The 19518-nt window shown below is 25.6% G+C and overlaps 1 protein-coding gene across 4 annotated transcripts in view; it reads right to left on the reverse strand.

Moving 5' to 3' along the window:
- LOC122507430 (homeobox protein araucan-like) overlaps window positions 1-19518 on the reverse strand; it is a 118761-nt gene that overhangs the window by 33025 nt on the left and 66218 nt on the right. For 2 of the 4 annotated variants that reach the window (XM_043620144.1, XM_043620161.1), the window contains exons 2-3: window positions 14915-15319; window positions 2905-3038 (exon numbers count right to left, since the gene is read on the reverse strand). In XM_043620144.1, coding sequence (XP_043476079.1) covers window positions 2905-3038; window positions 14915-15319 — 539 coding nt within the window. Of the gene's footprint in view, window positions 1-2904; window positions 3105-14914; window positions 15320-19518 lie in introns of all 4 variants that reach the window. The other 2 variants (XM_043620135.1, XM_043620153.1) reach the window with 1 other exon arrangement.

The following is a 19518-nucleotide window of genomic DNA, read 5'->3' on the forward strand; positions in this document are numbered from 1 at the left end:
GATACTTTGGACTGACTTTTGGAATTTGAACTTTTGGCTTTTTACTTTTATAACTAAATTATATTAATTTCTTGCAAATTAAAATATAACTAATTTTTGAGTAGAAAATGAATAATCATTAGTTGAAAATAACTAATTTTGAGTAAACATAGCTGATTGTTAATAGGAAATAACTAATTAGTCAAAAATAATTAATTGTTTGTAGAAAATAACTAATTGTTAGTAGAAAATAATTAATTAGTAGTAGAAAATAATTAATTAGTAGTAGAGAATAACTAATTAAATTGGGCGCATTCCTTTCCCACCTGGTTTAGGAATGAATTTCACAAATGATTCTCTCCATGAATCTGGGAACTCAGAGTGTTGAAAACAATCATTAAGTATTGACTTAAAATAGTCAGAAAAAATAATCAATTATTAGTAAACAAATAACTAAGAAAAACGTCAAATTCGACTAATTAAACTAGTCTAGTAAACTACATGGAGAGAAAATTATATTCAATTTTGTGAAAGTATTTTACAATTTTTAATTTTGGGAAAAAATGCGACAAAGCGAAATTTTGCTATAAAAAATACTAAACTTTAAAAAAAACTTACGTGATATTTAGTATAATTATATCAAATACAAGAATTTTAGTTAAATTTTAATATAACTTTACTAAATTTCATATTATTTCTTTCCCTGTTTAGTATTTTCCATGTCAAAATTTCGGTTTGTTGCATTTTCTCCCCAAATTGTAAAGTACTTTTACAAAATTTATTATAATATTTTCTCTGCGTGCAGTAATTTTTTAGTAATTCATTCTAGTCCGACTAATTATATCCCTAAAATTTTTGAACCTTTAGAATGAACGTCAATAATTTTGTTACTACTTTTAATTTTTATATTTTATATTAAAAGACATTTTAGATTTTATAGATTAAAAAATATTAAAGAAACCAATTTTGTAACTAAATAATAATTGTTTCATTTACTTTATTTTTCATTTCATTATTCATTCTTGGAACTGTTAGAACCAAAATGATTTTAATCATTCGCGACGTTAAAAATTTTAATTAAATTAAAACAATTTTTATTAAAAAAATTCTACGACGAGAATTTAATTATTTGAATATAAAAATAAATAATTTATTGAATAATTAAATGTTCCTTAAAATTGAATTCTCATAAAGAAATTTATCAACAAATTTTTAAAGAATTAAATACTTTTGACGAATTTTAATAAAATCTGTAAGAATAATTAAATTTTCGAAAAATTCGATTAATGAAAATAATTGTATTTATCCCAAAAAAGAATTTTTTATTTATGAAAATAATTGAATTTTTCCGAAAAATTTGATAATTTATGAAAATAATTCAATTCTTCCGACGGATTTTAATAAAATCTGTAAAAATAATTAAATTTTCGAAAAATTCGATTAATTAAAATAAGTGAATTTATTCCTAAAAAGAATTTTTTTATCTATGAAAATAATTGAATTCTTTTGGAAACTTTTATTAAAATTTTTTTAAAATAATTAAATTGTTACAAAAGAATTTCATTAAAAATTTTGAAAATAATTCAATTCTTTCAAGAAATTTAATTAAAAATACATTGAAAATAATTATAATATTCTAATAACCAGTAATATTGAACGAATTTTATTAAAATTTTTAAACATAATTGAATTTCAGAGAAAAATTTATTATTCATAAAAATAATTGGATTTTTCCGAAGAATTTCAAAATTTATGAAAATAATTGAATTCTTTGAAGAACTTTAATAAAACCTTAAAAATTTTAATTAAATAAATAGCTACTCCCCTGTCAGTAATGTAATTATTTAATCAATTGTTATAAATTTCTGCTTTTAACAATTAATGCATATTATTTTTTCCCCTTACAAATTGCATTATTCATGTTGAAATATAAATGAATAATTCAATTTTTATAATAGTTTCATGGGAGTATATATTTTATAAAAGTGAAATAATACAAAATTATGAAGTAAAAATCTGAATTAAGCAGATTATTAATTATCATACAAAAAATTTAATTTAAATAGAGTAAAATTAAAATAATTAAAAAATTAATGCTTTAAGTAAACAAAAGCTAAACAAAAAGTTCGAAATATCTGAAATTGAAAAGAAACTAGTAGTTTTTTAAAATGTTTTTTAAAATTAAAAGTTTTTTTTTACTATTTTGTATTAAACGAATCGGCAGTAATTAGTAAAAATTAGTTGTTTTTTATTAATTTCAATAGTAAGAATATATAATGTAAATAATAAAGATCTTGAAATTTTTTTTAAACAAAAAATTTTAAGGTCTTTATTATTTAAATTATATGGCTTTCTACAAGAATTTATTTCAACAATATATATAATATAGTAGGCAATTATAATTTTAATTGTAGTTAAATGTAATAGGTGGGTAAATATAGCAGGTAAATATAATATGCGGTAGTTAAATGTAATAGATAGGAAAATATAGCATGTAAACATAAAATATTAGTTAAAAATAATTGCTAGGTAAATATAGTGGGTAAATATAATATAGCAGGTAAATATAGTAGGTATATATAATATAGCAGGTAAATATAGTGGGTAAATATAATACATCAGGTAAATATAATTGGTAGGTAAATATAGTATTATAATCGAGAATATAATATAAAACTAAAAATTAAATTCACGATACTTAAATTCTTTATTTCTTTATTTTTTCAAATGAAGAATAATTTATCAACTTGAAGAGTAATATCGTGTTATTGAGTAAATTTTACGAAAGAATAATAGGGAGCAAGAAAAGTCTATTAATAACGAGTGTAAATGACTCGAGGGTGGAGGTTTAAAAAAAAAAAAGAGTGTGAAACTTTGTTGAAAGCATTATTAAAGTTGTTGTAGTGAGATCATTAATTAACGTACCCATAAGCAGCAAGCGTTGGATCGTAGTATGCGTATCCGGGGGCAGCAGGTTGAAGGGCCGTTGTGCCCCATGCAGCTCCCATGTCTGCCGTCATCCCCATTCCCGTTGCATCCTTTAGACCGTATGGATTCCCCTGGAAAAGGAAACCAACATTGATTTCCGTCGTACTTCTAGAAGTGCTCTTCTCTCTTTCAAAAAACTGCAGAAAGAGAAAGTTTTGTACCACTCCATATTTTTCTCTTTCCTTTTTTTTTGCTAACAAAAAAACTTGTCTTGTTGACAAATGCAAGCACACATTTATAAATATTTCTTTTTCAGGTAAATCGATACATATCAAAAGTTGGGTTTGTGTTTTTAGAAGGGTTTACATTGAACTTAATAGTATTTTAATTTTTTTTGATTTTTGAATACTTTGGTAATTTTGCAAAATTTTGCCTTTAGAACTTAAATTTATTTACAAGTTGATAAAATGTATTTTGAATTTTAATACGAATTTCTTTTTTTTGTTAACAGGGAGAAATCTTCTGGGAGAAAAGATTGCCAAGTACTATTCACATCCGAGATTCATGTAAGTTTGTGAAATACCTTACAATTTTTAATTATTTATTACTTAGAGGAGAGAAATTTATCATTCGGCAGTAATTAAATTAAAGGTGGAAGAAGTTAACAACCTCTCCGAATCAATTGATTCGGAAAGATTGTTAACTTCTTCCACCTTTAATTTATTTATTTATAGTTGACAACTAATCAATTATTATAAAAATCTTAGTACGAGTATTCTTATACCTAAAACAGTAAAATTAGCATCGTAGATAGTAAAAATCGTAAAAATTGTCAGAAATCCCCTTTTAGGAATAAATTAGGCTTTACTAAAAGTAAAACAAAAATTACTTTAATTTTTTTCCACGGATTCAGTTAAAATTTTTTTTTGAAATTTCCCCTCTATCGGGATTAGGTGAACCACTTTCGAAAAGTGCAACAAGTTTACACCGTCGGCACGTGTTTCTATAGAGGCGCAGTTTAAGAGTTTTGATATCAATTCATGCAGCTCATCATAAAATGAGCCGCTGAATGCATTATGGCAAGCGTTAAAGCAACGCGGCATTAGGTGGCTAATGGTAGCACAATGGGATATTATTAGGACAGCTTAGAAGCTGCCTTTCCTGGCGCCAGAGAGTTTCGTATTTCAGGTCGGCTTGTCGTCGACTTAACTCTTAATTCTCATGAGGCTTTCCGTTGACTCCCTATAGTTTTTTATTTTAACCTTCTCTTTTTCTCCACCTTCTTTTTCTCCAAAAACGTATTCTTGTACTTTTTCTTCAAAAAAGTTGAGTTTTTCCCCCTTATTTTTGAACTTTTCTCATACCTTCTACTCTATTCTGAATATTTTCAATTTTTAGAATTTAAAAATGGAATTTTAGACTAAATTGTAGACCTAAATCGAAAAGACCTAAACCTAAATCAGCCTAATGAAATTTATTATTGAAATGAATGCGAAAATTATTGTGGTCTAAAAATGGAAATAACTGAGATGTGTAGATTTTTTAGAGAGTTTTGTGTGTGACCTTTTCAGAGAATTGATCGAGGAGAGTTCTTTTAGCTGTTTGCTTGTAGTTTAATAGTTTAACTCTAGCCACGTAAGGGCCACTTTAATGGGAAGCAGCGGGTGGTCCAGAACTGAACTATTGTTGAGAGTGGAAATGGAGGAGACCTTCATTGGTCACCAACAGAGCGGATTCTGGTTACGCGAGTGCATTATATGCGTGTCACGTGTATACAATCTTGAGTTTTATTTTTGCCCCCACATGCACACAATCTGCTGTGATTGATAGTTTAACAGGAAGTGCCAATTCTATTCTCGAATTAGTAAGAATTCAGAGCACTGAATATTATTTTAAAGCAAGAATATTTATCGCCAAGTGACCCACAATACCATATCGATTGGTGAATATCAATTTACTATTGAAAACTACCATCTAGAATCTTAACTATAATTATTATTACCACAAAGCAATATCGGGAATCGCAGAATTTACAATTGCCAGCAATTCGCCAAATTGCCAAAGTAGCCGAAATATTCACTAATTCAGATTTAATAAATATTTACATATTTAGATTTATTAAAGATTTATTAAAGATTTATTAAAGATTTATTAAAGATTTATTAAGGATTTATGAAAGGTTTATTAAACATTTATTAAAGGTTTATTAAAGATTTACTAAAGTTTTATTAAATATTGAATAATGTAGGATTATAAAATATTAACATACTGAAGCTAAATAGATAATTATGTTTCTGATCTGGTTCGTAAAACAATGCAGTACATAATACAGAGATCTGCTAATTAGAGTTAGCACGAACTGTTTGAAATTTCAAAGAGCTTTGTTTATAATCACAAATAACTTTCATAAACATTTTGACTAAAATTAAAGACTGTTATTGTTATTCCCAGTATAATAGAGTTTCTACAATTATACAAAAACAACAAAAGGGAAACAATGTAAAGTTTACACAACATTCTCTATACAATCAGTAAAATTAAACTTTTTGATCTTGTTTCACATTGTAATTTTTCATAATATAACTCTGGATTGCAAGAATTAAAGTAACTTTACAGGAACTGAAGCAAACAAATTTTTTAATTGATATTTTGGAAATGTGTCGTAGATCATTTAGATATTTGATGTTTTTGATTATTTAGTAAGTTAAATTAAACTGATTAGAAAAAATAATTCAAAAGAAAAAATTTGTGTGAGAAGTATTTTTTTTCTTATTTTAAAACTGAAAGAAGTCTGAGATTAAAAACAATGATGCCGTTGAAAGATTGCACAGAGCGCAAGTAAACGCGACTACAGTTGTTTTATCGAAAGGTGGACGCGTCTCGTGCAGAACCCCTTTTCATATAATGTTATAAGGGGCTCGTGACTCTAATTAAAAGGTGAAAAAGTTTGTCAGAAAGAAAAAGAGGTTAGACGCGTGCAGGTATCAGTTTGATTAATGTCGGCCCTTTGCATGAATTATTGCACATTTTACGGTTACTTTCACTATAATAGTACAGAGACTCTGTAACACTTAACAAAATTAACATTTATAATTACAAATAATGAAGAATATCAACAACGGTTATAAATTATTTAAATATCCGTTTTTCTTTCGGAATAAAAGAACCGCGTCGACAAGATTTATAATTTCTTTGTGTAAATTTTCAATTGGGTGTTATATATTAAAGAAACATTTTTATTGCAGTAGAAAACAAAATTTTTTTGTTTTACATTTTCAATTCTTTAATTTTTTAAAGTTCATTGATTGGCAATTAGAATAGTTCATTGATTGGCAATTAGAATAGTTCATTGATTGGCAATTAGAATGGTTCATTGATTAGCAATTAGAATAGTTCTTTTGATTGACTATTAGAATAGTTCTTTTGATCCAAAATTAAAAAATAGTTCTTTAATCCAAAATTAAAAATAGTTCTTTTGATCAAAAATTAAGAAATAGAACGATTCGCAAATTCTGAAAGGCAGTTAGTTTATGTAAATTTTGAAATGTTTTATTTTCTATGTACAACATTCAGTTGTTTAGTAGAATATAATTTAATTATACAAGAAAGGGCGAGAAAGCAGAGCTTTGACGTAATGAAGCCGTAGGGTGTTGTCAACGTGGGTTACTGTGATATCTGATTTTTTAGTTTTGCCTTATTGTCAGAGATGTCGTGACTGTTTGTTATATTGTCACTATTGCTACGCTAGTGGCAATTAATTAATTTTTAATAAAATTAAAAAATTACCAACGTTAATTAATTAAATATAATTTTGAATTAAATATAAAAAATATTAAACATATAGTACTCAAATCTTTAATTTCCATTTTGCTTTTTATTGTGAACTGTATAATTGTTATAATTAATTACTAACAGTAAAACATAGAAAATAAAGAAAAGAGTAAAAAGAAATAGTTATATAAGTGAAATTGGTGTGTATTTTCACTTTTTTCAAGGCAGGAGACCACCATGAAAGGTTGTAAAAGGTCTTCTCTTTCTCGTTGGCCTTATTGCCCCCCGCCCATTTCATTCAATGCTAATCCGTTTCTTATTATATTATAATGCCCGTCGTTACGACGCTCAATGCTCGCCGCGTTGTGAAACGAATCATCGAGAGAGCACGTGCCCCTCCGACGTCAGAACACCATTACCACCCTCTCGCAAATTCACCCCCGAGTATTCACAAAAATATTTAAATTACGGAAAAACCCCTCTCAGACAATTTCTTCTTAAATTCAATGAATTCCTTCCCGGGCACTAAAAAGCGAGCTAAAAAGTTAATAACTATTTTTATATTCACACTCAACAAAAAATTACACTCTTTCCTAATTTTAAAAATTCGAATCTAAAAACACAAAATTCATTACTTTCAGTTTAATTCTACGCATGAAAACATTTAAATTGAATTGAATAATTATAATTTCAAGAAATTATTTTCCAAACCAAATTAAAATTTCAAAGAGAGAAAAATGCCTACTATCAATTATTATCTATATTAGTTCCTTTTTTAAGTGCATATATATCAAGTCCACTGGACATTTCTTCTCGTCAAAATTCTCAAAATTCCCGTTAAGATATTTATGACGTGCCGCAGCTGGTTTCCACTTCCTTTATGCCAGCGAATGATAATCGTCGCGTGCTCGAAATTGCGCGTCGCTAAAATTCCACGAAACGAGTATATAGAGAGAGAGTGTGTACCAAACAAACGTATAGATATAGGTATAAACAAGTTTAGTGAAACCCTTGCGTTGATGGGGCACCCTTTCTACTAAACTGCGATAATAATCAAAATCGTGACTTTTCGATGTATCGACGAATATCTCGCGACAAATTGTCCCCATATATACTTCGTGAATGTGTATTTTTTCTTTTTGTTCTAAAAAAAAAGAAAAATATCGAGGACGATAATGATTATAGAATAATCAGTACAAACATCTTATTTCGCTAATGACGAGGAGAAGGTATAAAGAAAGTTGCGCGGTTTAAAATTGGATTATATTACGTAATTTTATTATTAAACTACTAATTAGTATAATTTAATTAAACCATACTTTCTTTCCTATTGGTCTCTTTTTTTATTATTCTCTTTTATTGTTAGTCGTTTCTCCATTATTTAAACCGTTGGTAATACCTTCTTTTAAACAGCAAGCAAATAGTTGTATGAGAGGAAAAAATTGCCAAAAAGTAGGTCAGGGAAAAGTCAGAGATTTTCATTAAAAGTATTGGAAAAAATTAAATTTTTAGAATTGATAAGAAAATTTTAAATTTTTAGTGTCTTTTTTGTTTCTCTCATAAACTATCAAAAGTACCACGAATTCTAATACAAAACCTTCAAAGTTTTTTTCTACTTCTGACCAGAATGAATTTTTTAATATTATTTAATTATTTCAGAAGTTTTAATGCAATTGTCTTGATAGATAACAAAATTCTTCACAAAGATTCAATTATTTTTAGGAATTTAAAAAAATAAACTAATATTCAACAGAAGAATTCAATTATTTTCAAAACTAATAAAATTCTTCGAAGAAATTCAAAAATTTTAACGAATATCTCGTCAAGAATTTAATTATGTTTATAAATAGCAAAATTTTCGTAATTCAATGATTCTCCATATTTACTATTTTCATAAAATTTTTGATACAATTCTACGAAAACATTTAATTATTTTCACGGCAGAATTTTAAATATTTTTCATACAATTTTAAAGAAGTTACTCGAAAAATGCAACTATTCTTAAAAAATTTATTAAAACTTGACAAAAGAATTCAAATTTAAAAAACATTCAATAAAATAATATAATTCGTTGCAATGATTCAATTATTTTCATAAATAACTTTCAATTCGTCGGAAATCATTTATTTTCAAAAATTTAGTAATTCTGCAAAAAAATTCAATTATATCTTAATAAACAACATAATTCTCCCCATAAAATCAATTGTTTCAAGGAATTTTAATAAAATTCTTTTCCAAAATTCAATTATTTTCAAAAGTTTTTCGTAATTCAATGATTTTCAATATTTACTATTTTCATAAAATTTATCAAAAAAATTTAATTATTGAAAAAAATTTTTTCATACAATTCTACGAAAACATTCAATTATTTTCATAAATAATAAAAATTCTTAAAAATTTCTTATTAAAACTTGACAAAAGAATTCAAGTTTAAGAAACATTCAATTATTCAATAAAATAATATAATTCGTTGCAATGATTCAATTATTTTCATAAATAACTTTCAATTCGTCACAGGAAATCATTTATTTTTAAAAATTTTTAAGTAATTCTGCAAAAGAATTCAATTATCTTGATAAACAACAAAATTCTCCCTATTAAATCAATTATTTTAACGAATTTTAATAAAATTCTTTTCCAAAATTCAATTATTTTCATAAGTATCAAAATTCATCACAATAATTCAATTCCATTGAAAAGTAATAAAAAACTTTGCAGAAATTACTCTCTAAATCAGAATAAGTCAAAACTCTTCCACGTAAAAAAATAAGTGCATATACACTTGAAATAAGTGAAATTTCCCCTATTTTAAGTGTATATGCACTTATTTTTTACGTGGAAGAGTTTTGAAACATGAATAAGTGCATATTTTTTTTAAATTCTCGTCAAGAATTAAATTATTTTTATAAATAGATAGCGAAATTCTTCTCTAAAATTAAATTATTGTCAAAAATTTTAATAAATTTTAATAAACTTCTTGTAAAAATTTTAATTCTTTAAACAAAATTTAATAAACTTCTTGTAAAACTTTTAATTATTTTAACAAAATTTAATAAAATTCTTCGCATGAATTCAATTATATTCATAAATTATTATTTAAATTCTTAGCATGGATTTTTAGAAATAATTGAATTTTGAAAAGGTTTCAAATTAAAATCTTTTGAAATCTACATTTTTCGTACTTTTAACTAATAATTAATTTAAAGAAGAATGTTTGTTAAAAATTCTAGAAATTAATAATTGAATTTAAATGATGAAAATAATTTCGAAGAAGTTAGAGTAACAATATTCTTATATCAAAGAATAATATTTTATCTCTGGGTTATGGTTAATTATTATAAAAACACGAAGAAAACGATTAGACTCGGAGTGATTGACTTCTTCATGTTTATAATAATATTCTTGTAAGTTATTAAATTTTAAGCGATTTGAATATAAAATTTTTGAAAATCTTAATTTTAATGGAAAAAATTATATAATTATGATAAATGAAACAATTGTTTTCAAAGAATTTTACAATTAAAAAAACTCAGGGGAAAAGTTAAAATTCTGTCTGGAAATCGTAAAAAAAAGTTAAATTTTTGTGGCAACCCTGAATTTCGATTTACAAGTATTTACTGAAATTCTCTTGTCATATTTTGTATTAAAAAAAAAGAAACAATTCCAAATAAGAAAGTACTTTAGACACTTAGGAATTATTGAAGATAACACACTTTATCATGGACGGCATTTTAAAAGGTAAATTAACAAGTACATACATAGTATTGCAAACAAAGAAAAATTTCTTATCGACACGACATGACGTAAACAGTGCAATTTTCACGAGTATACGCGTTCATAGAGTAATGTTTCACAAAACGTAAGCAAATATATACATATATATAGGTTTTCTGGATTCGTAATTACGAATATCATTTTACTTGCATGTATGATAAAGGTGGTTGGTGAACAAGTTTACCTTGTCATTGACATAAGAAAGAGAAGCATTAATATTATGTAAAATTGTAGAAACTAGTATATAAAAAAAAGCAAGACGTTTTGAAAAATTAAAGAAACAAATTACTGATTACATAGTTTTTAAATGTAAAATTTCATCGTAACTTCCTTGTAAAATGTACTGTGTCTAATTACCATTATATTACTAATTGGAATAATCGAAACATAGTTTCTTTTTATATTCAAGCGGAAAATATTTATACGTAATTAACTCTTATCACTTGAAAAAAAGTGAGTATAGAAGTTTTATTCGTATAAAATATTCTTCAATTTTCGATTTTCTATTTCTTTTTCTCCTGCATTGCAATGCAACAATTTTGATTCTTTTTTGTCTCAATTTGATATTCTTAGATAAAGTGTTTTGAATACTGAATACGACTAAAATACCTATATTTGGATTTGGAAATTATCACAAGTTAAAATCAAAAGATAAACCTTATCATGACCCGAAAAGACGGTCATCAATTTAAAAAGCCATTTTTTTAGAAATGTAAAAAATTATCCGTTACTACTAAAAGATTAATTGGATCTAGTGTATACGAACAAAAGGAAGGAAAATTTATTCTGAATCAATAAATTTTCAAGAAAATAATCATGAATTTCAGTTTACAGATGCATAAAGAATTGATAAATAAGAAAACAATTATTGTCAATAGAAAGTATGGTTTATGACATTTAAGAGTATCATAATATTCTTGTCCGCTTTGAGTTCGTTTGCATTTCTAAAGTGACGATAATTCCACGGCAGTGCGCCTCTCATCTGCGACTCGAAAAGCGCGAGGATAAATTGACCTACCACGTCGTACGTAAAAGCGGCCAATTAGTATAATTATGCCGATAAATTCAAATTTAATTGGCTGCCGCGTCCCTTCCTCACCTCAACTAACCATCAGAATTATTGTCGTTTATTTTCACGCACACGGAACATTTCAGATTTTCCCCCATTCAACAAAACATATATTCCACTTGTAAAGTAAAACAACATTTGTTGTTCTAATATTTAGAAAAATGTACATTTAAACAAACACGATAATTTTCTATCGTTTTCTATAGTAGAAAAGAAAAAATTGTCCGATAAGAAATGTAAATTAAATCGTATACAATTGTAACAACGTATAATAAAGTGAAAATTACACTAATTGGCATAAGGAAACAAAAAGACAATTGCTCGGAAAGAAAAAATTACTTTTGGTGATAGTATAACTAATTTTTTTTTTAAATTCAATAAAAAAAGCATCGCTCTCGGCATCGCGCCCGCGCTAAAAGAAAGAAATAGTATTTTTTCTTCCAATAACTGTTTCTAAAACGAGTCTAGACGTGAAATAATGTTTTTATCGTCTCTGTTAATTCTTGTCGGTGAAATTAGTAGTCGACTGTCACCATTTTCTTTCCGTACAAGAACACTGACAGTTGTTGAAATATGTTTCGGAATAAGTCACGAGGCTCGTTTAAGGTCGCATGCACATTTCATTTCCACGAAGTTAAAGCGCTATATTGCTTACTCAGGATTATCGCATCTTTCTCTTATTCGTTTGCGACACGTAAATATAATTTTATGCAGCGCATGCTACTCGTGATCTATAGATCATCGTCTAAAACAGTCGAAAAATAATTCTATTAACTTTTAATAAACGTTATTTATACCCAGCTTGTATTTGAGCGCGCAGAGAATTTAAAGCTCATTTTTCATTCAGACTTTCAGTCTTTATAAATTCATTACTGCGCACTAACAGAAAAAAATTTATTTCATTCAAATGAACGATTAATTGTCTATATTGAATCAAATAGATATTTATTTGTATCAAACATTTATTTGTATCAAAATTTATTTGGATCGAATATTTATTTGGATCGAATATTTATTTGGATCGAATATTTATTTCCATCAAATATTTATTTGTATCGAATATTTATTTGCATGAATATTTATTTGTATCAAATATTTATTTTCATCAAATCTTTATTTGCATCGAATATTTATTTGCTTCGAATATTTATTTCCATCAAATAATTTTTATTTGCATCAAATAATTTTTATTTGTGTCAATTAAAAGTTATTTGTTTCAAGTACTAAAATTATTGATTCAAATACTGAAACCCAGTCGGAAAAGTTCAATAGAATTTTACTAGAATGATTCTGTAGAATTTCACAACACTCGGGAAAAAATTTGTTTAAAATATAGCCAACTTATGGTTGAATCTTCAAATGCAAAATTTATCAAACTGAATCAAATGTATATTTAAATGAAACAAATATTTATTTAGATTGAAGAAACATTATTATTAATAACCTAAAAATAAGTTTTATATGAAAGAAAGGCTGAAATTAATTAGGTATTTGAATAAAAATATATAACAAAAAAATATTTTTATAGAAAATATTGATTTAATTAAAAAATATTTGAATAAAAAAGACTATTACAAAAAAAATATATTTAATTTAAAAAATATAATAAAAGAAAATGTTTTAATAAAAAAAATATTTGAATAAAAAATATAAAAAAATATTTGAATAAAAAATATAAAAAAATATTTTAATAGAAAATACTGATTAAATGAAAGATATTTAAATAAAAATAAAGGTTTTAAGCTTTAAATGTTTAAATATACAAAAATATTTTAATAGAAAATACTGATTTAATGACAAATATTTTAATGGAAATATGTTTTAACCAAAAAATGTTTGAATAAAAAAAATATACAAAAATATTTTAATAGAAAATATTAATACAAAAAAAATATTTTAATTAAAAAATATTGTACTAAAAAAATGTTTTAAAAAATATATATTTAAATAAAAAATATTTTAATAAAAAATATTTTAATAAAAAATATTAAAAAATATTTTAATAAAAACTACTGATACAATAAAAAATATTTCAATAAAAAAATGTTTTAACCAAAAAATGATAAAAAAAATATATTTTAATGGAAAATACTGAATTACTAACAAATATTTTAATGAAAAAATGTTTTAACCAGAAAATTGTTTTAATAACAAAAAATGTTTGAATAAAAAAAAAATATACAAAAATATTGTAATAGAAAGTACTGATTCCATGAAAAAAATGTTTTAATAAAAAAAATATAATCATAATGGTTCAAATGCCCTTAATAACAAATATTTTAATGAAAAAATAAAACTGTTTCAACCAAAATAAGTTTCAATAAAAAAAAAATATTTGAATAAAAAAAATGTTTTAATCAAGAATGTTTTAATAAAATTTAAAATAAAAAAAAATATTTGAATAAATAACTTTAAATGACCTTCTTAATTTATACATAATTTTTTTCAAGCTATAGAAAAATTATCAGCAATCATATATTTTAAATATATTTACAATTATTTAAAAGAATAACAGAAATTCAATAATATTTGAGGAAAAATTAATTTCATCTAAAAATATTCTACAAAAATGTTGTAATGAAATTCTACAGAATTTTTTGACTGAATAATAAATATATTATGTAAAAAAATAGTTGTGATTGATTTTACTATTTTTAATGCAGTTAAAAAATAATAGTTCGGTTGACAAAAAAAAAAGTGAAATACTTTGAACTACTTTTTTGTAGTCTATACAACTTTTTAAATTCAGTTGAGGACTTTGTGAATTACTGAAAGTAGTTAAAAAATTATCAAATATACTAGAAACTTTTTTTGAGTGTATGGAAGTCGTTTAAGTATTTATTTTTAATTATTATACATTAATTAAGTCTTTCTTTATTTGAATTTCGCGCCAATGCAGTTCATTGAATTCCCGTCCAGATGGCATGAAAATTCACTCACAAACGAAATTAAGCAAGAATTTGAATGCTGATGATATGAAATTGTTTTACTTCAGTTGTAAAATGAATAATATTTTTTACAATAATTAAATAAACTGTAAATCGTGTAGAAATTAAGAAATAGAATAAAATAAGAGTAAAATTAAAAAAGATAAAGATTCAGTAATATAAAAAATCGACTTTGAAAAGAAGAATAAGAACTTCTCGAAAAGGCGATGATATTACAAAAGGAAGGACACTTTTTAAGGACAGCTGGTTATTTCTGGTTTCTAACAAAACGGTTTTTAAAAGAACCAAAAAAAAAAAAAAAAAAAAAATAAATCAAGCTGCTATAAAAAAGGGTTTTCGGTTTCGCTTGAAAATTTTTCTTTATTTTTTCGACTCTCACTGGCGCGCAGGGTTTCGTTTTTCATGACCGCGGATGATTTAACAAAGTGTGATATATAAAACTTACCAAAGGTGAATAAAAGGCAGAGCTATCCATCCCAATACTGGGATAGGGCCCCTGGTCGGTGGTGGAAGGCGTGGGGGTGGGGTACGTGGAGTAGGAGGTAGCGGAGGGTCCCAGCCTAGGATATGCGCCAAGCGCTAGTCGTGCAGCACTATCGTATTGACAGGAACACACTGTATGGCCGGTAATTTGGTCCACCATCATGGGCCTTCCGTTTTCGCAACATCCGGCACCGGGGCCCGTTGCACCACCGACGGGAGTACTGGCGCCACCAGACGTTGCTCCCGGCGCTGCGCCAGTTGTCGTCGTCGCTGTCGATGATGGCGACAAGGCCCCCGGACTTAAGGCTCCACCTGACGACATCGCCGGCGATGTCGCTGTTGTCGGTTGCCCTCCACTCACCAAAAGCTGCAATCAAAATTTACAAGTATTAGAATTTTCTATTTTTAGATTTAGGTTTTCTATTTTCAACCAAGTTGAAGTCAACGAAAAAAATTGTTCGCTTAGTAAATTTATTAAAAATGACACATCAATATTGGGGCCGTCCATAAATTACGTAAGACATTAAGGGGGGAGGGGGGGTCAGCAAATTCTTACGAACAATAGAAAAAATGGCGCTAATATATTATTACATTTACGTTTATTTACACTATTACATTTATTTAAGAATTTTTGTAATTGTAAAATTAATCGAAAACATCAATAACTATTTTTCCGCATAGGAATTAAAATTTTCAAAAAATTCACATTCAAACCTTTTGAAATTCAATAACATAAAAGAATATTATTATTAAATAAAAATTAGAAAATAAAAACTTGCAATAATTTTAAAAGAAATCCATTAAACTGTTTCAAAAAAATTAATTTTACACAATTTGTTAGTAAAATGTATAAAAAATTCAGATTTTGAAAAATTTTAATTTGAAAATTCTACGAAAATTCAATTATTTAAATACGAAAATAAATAATTTATTGAATAATTGAATGTTTCTTAAAATTGAATTCTCATAAAGTATTTTTATCAACAAATTTTTAAATAATTATAGTCTTTTGACGAATTTTAATAAAATCTGTAAGAATAATTAAATTGTCGAGAAATTTGATTAATGAAAATAATTGAATTTATTCCCAAACAAAATTTTATTATTTATGAAAATAATTGAATTATTGCGAAATAAAAAATAAAATAAATAAAAAAAATTTTATTACGTATTTATGAAAATAATTGAATTATTGCGAAGAAATTTATAAAAAAAATTGGAAATAATTTTATTCCAGTGAAATTTTTGTTATTAATGAAAATAATTGAATTGTGACAAAGAATTTCATTAAAATTTTTTAAAATAATTAAATTCTTTGATGAATTTTAACAAAATTTTTAAAAATAATTGCATTTTTCGAGGAATTTATTTAAAATTGTAGATACTAAAAACAATTGAAATTTTGCAATGAGTTTTATTTATATTAATATGAAAATAATTGAATTCCTAAATAGAATTTTATTATTTATGAAAATAATTGAATTACTGCGAAGAAATTTATAAAAAATTTGAAAATAATTTAATCCCAGTGGAATTTTTATTATATTTATGAAAATAATTGAATGTTTGCGTGGAATTCTGTTAAAAAAATTTAAAAATAATTATTTAAAGAAAATTTTAACAAAATTCCACGCAAAGATTTAATTATTCTTTTAGAAAATTTCATTAAAATAATTGATATTAAAAATAATTAAATTTGGGGAAAATTTATGAAAATAATTTAATTTTGGAAAAGAATTTTATTATTTTTCAAGGTATTTGAAATTTTGACGAGAATTTTTTTAATTTTCGAACATAATTTAAATTTTTGCGAAGAATTTTATTATTTTTCAAAATATGTAATTTAATTTCTGCTATCATTAGTAACTTTTCTAAAAAAATTTAATTATTTTAGAGTTTTTAACTAAAATTCATATTTAAATTTATTTTTTATTCATAATAATTTATTGAATAAAAAATAATTCAATTATTTTTAATTGATATTTATTATTATTATTTATTATTATTATTATTATTTTTTAATTTATTATTATTTATTATTTTTAATACAATTTCAATAATTTATTGAAATTGTATTAAAAATAATTGTAATTTTGCGTTCGAGTTTTAATTTATTTTTCAAAAAATTTTCTTTAAAATTTCTAATTAAATTCATTGAAAATTGAAGTTTTACAAAATTTCATATTAAAACTTTTTGAAGTTTATCTATTTATGAAAATTATAAACCCAACTCTTTAAAAATTTAATTAATTTTTAAATATTTAAGTAAAATTATTCATTAAATAATTTATAAATAATAACTTTATGACAGTTAAAGATAAGATTATTTAAAATAAATTATTGTCATAAATGGAATGTTTTGTATTATAATTCGTGGAAATTTTCTAGTTCTAGATTTCTTTTAACAAAAAAAATCACCAAAATTCAAAATTTTCTTTTTAATTCTAAAAATTAATTAGATTTCAAGAATAAACAGAATAGTTCTAGAAAACAACAATTTTACCGGATTTGGATCAAAATTCCCTGACTTTTCTAGGTTTTTGCAAGGTTTATAAAATTCCCTGACATTTCCAGGTTGAGTAGCAACCCTGGATAGGAAAATCGATTGACGGACAAATCAAGAAATAATAAATTAAAACAAACCAAATGAGTAATTAAGAATTAGCAATACTCTCATCAGGAGAGGGATCTTTTAAAAATACACTATACGGTTTTCGATTGTTATTCTTTCCTCGAAATTGTTTTTTCTACGGTCGAGAAGATTCTTTCTTCCCGCAAAAAAATAACATTTGGAAAATAAATTTTGAGAAAATGAAAGCGTGTGGAATGATTTAGGTGACATTTGTGTAGATTTGAAGGCACGTTTCTCTAAAGGCATCTTTGGAGATGCGTGTAACCACGTGTAAATGACTTTGTAAACTCGAAAACGTCACGTATGGTTCGCCTACGGGCGGCGTTTCTCGCGGTAAATTAGCCCGTCTTTAGACAAGTGGAAGGGTGAAATCCCGGTAATTAATATCGCGAGGGTGCTGGAGGTGAGTATATGTGCTTTCAGTCTCTCGAGTTATTTCTAGAGAAGCACTCTCGTCTCAAGTCTCAAGGGCGGATCTCAATTGATAACAGGAGAGAGCCCTTCTCAAGTATGGCCCTCTTGAAAATCTCCATGTACTGCTTTCCACCGTATAATATATATGTATATCCAAACAAAAAGTTTCCTCTCACAATCATCTATCTAATTTCATTTATTAATTGTTTGCGCGTCAATTTATCTTTTCTGTATAATTAAAGTAAAATCTGCTCTGCTTCTTAATGCATCTTAATTTTTCAATTTGTATAATATTTTCATTTTTCTACCACAAAAAAAAGAGTGTTAAAATTTGGGTTTATAGAATTTAGAATAATTATTTCATTCTTCGGAATATTTGGAGAAAAGTCGCTCTCAATTTTCGAGAAGGGAAGGGCTTATTCATGCGCGATTTTGTCAACGCCCCGCGAGTGTCAACCCTTCCTTCCCTTTGCGATTCCTCGAGAAAATAGGGCGGATCCGATCTTAAATTAATCAACCTGTTCCATCTTTTCAATTAAACTCTCTAAATTTCAATTAAACTGAAAAGGATCAAAATTCCCAAAGACAGAATAAAAAAAGAGAAAAATACTACAGAATGACACTAAAATACCATAAAATAAAAAAATAAATACTTAGCAAAAAATTAAATAGGAAAACGTAGTCAGGGTTGGACCCCAATCGGAGATAGGACCAAAAAATAAAACTAAAATATAAAATAAAAAAATAAATACTAAACAAAAAATTAAATATAGGAAAACGTAGTTAGGATTGGACCCCAATTGGACATAGGACCAAAACAATAATACTAAAATACTATGAAACAAAAAAAATACTACAAACTCGTAAAATAAACCGACTATATAATTACAACATACAAAAAAAGATTTAGAGCACTGTGGAAATGTATATTCTAAACAAGCATAAACTACAGAGTGCATGCAAGAGCATATCATACTTTTAAACTGAATTTTCAACTGGGACACACATTTTTTATGCTCTTCCTTTTTTTTTAAACACGGAGATGTATAATGAGCTACAAGTAATACGATCAGTGGATTAAATATTACCCCGCAGTACTGTTAATTTGAAACAAGAGAAAACAATCCCCCTTTCCCCATATTATTTTAAAATAAGAGCTGAAAAAGAGTCAAGTTTCTATTTGTAGTTTATGTCATTATTTTTCAGTGTGTGTTCGTATGTGCGGATATATAAAATAATTAAGTGATGAATTAATTTTCGTGTAGCAAATATGAGTGTTAATTAATAATCGATATTAGCAGTCATTAATTAGTTGAAATAACATTTCCTCTCTTTCAATATATATTTATAATAGAACAACTATCACACGCTGAGAGAAAATATTACTCAGCTGTAGTAACGTAATTAACAGTTGTCCTTTTTTTTCTCCGTAACGTTCAAGCGCAATGTAATTACGTGTTACAAATAAAATATGTCATTAAAAATAAAAATTTTCCTTTCCGATCCAACGGATTTTGTTT

Source organism: Leptopilina heterotoma, unplaced genomic scaffold, assembly GCF_015476425.1.
Source record: "Leptopilina heterotoma isolate Lh14 unplaced genomic scaffold, ASM1547642v1 Lhet_114, whole genome shotgun sequence".
Taxonomy (NCBI): Eukaryota; Metazoa; Arthropoda; class Insecta; order Hymenoptera; family Figitidae; genus Leptopilina; species Leptopilina heterotoma.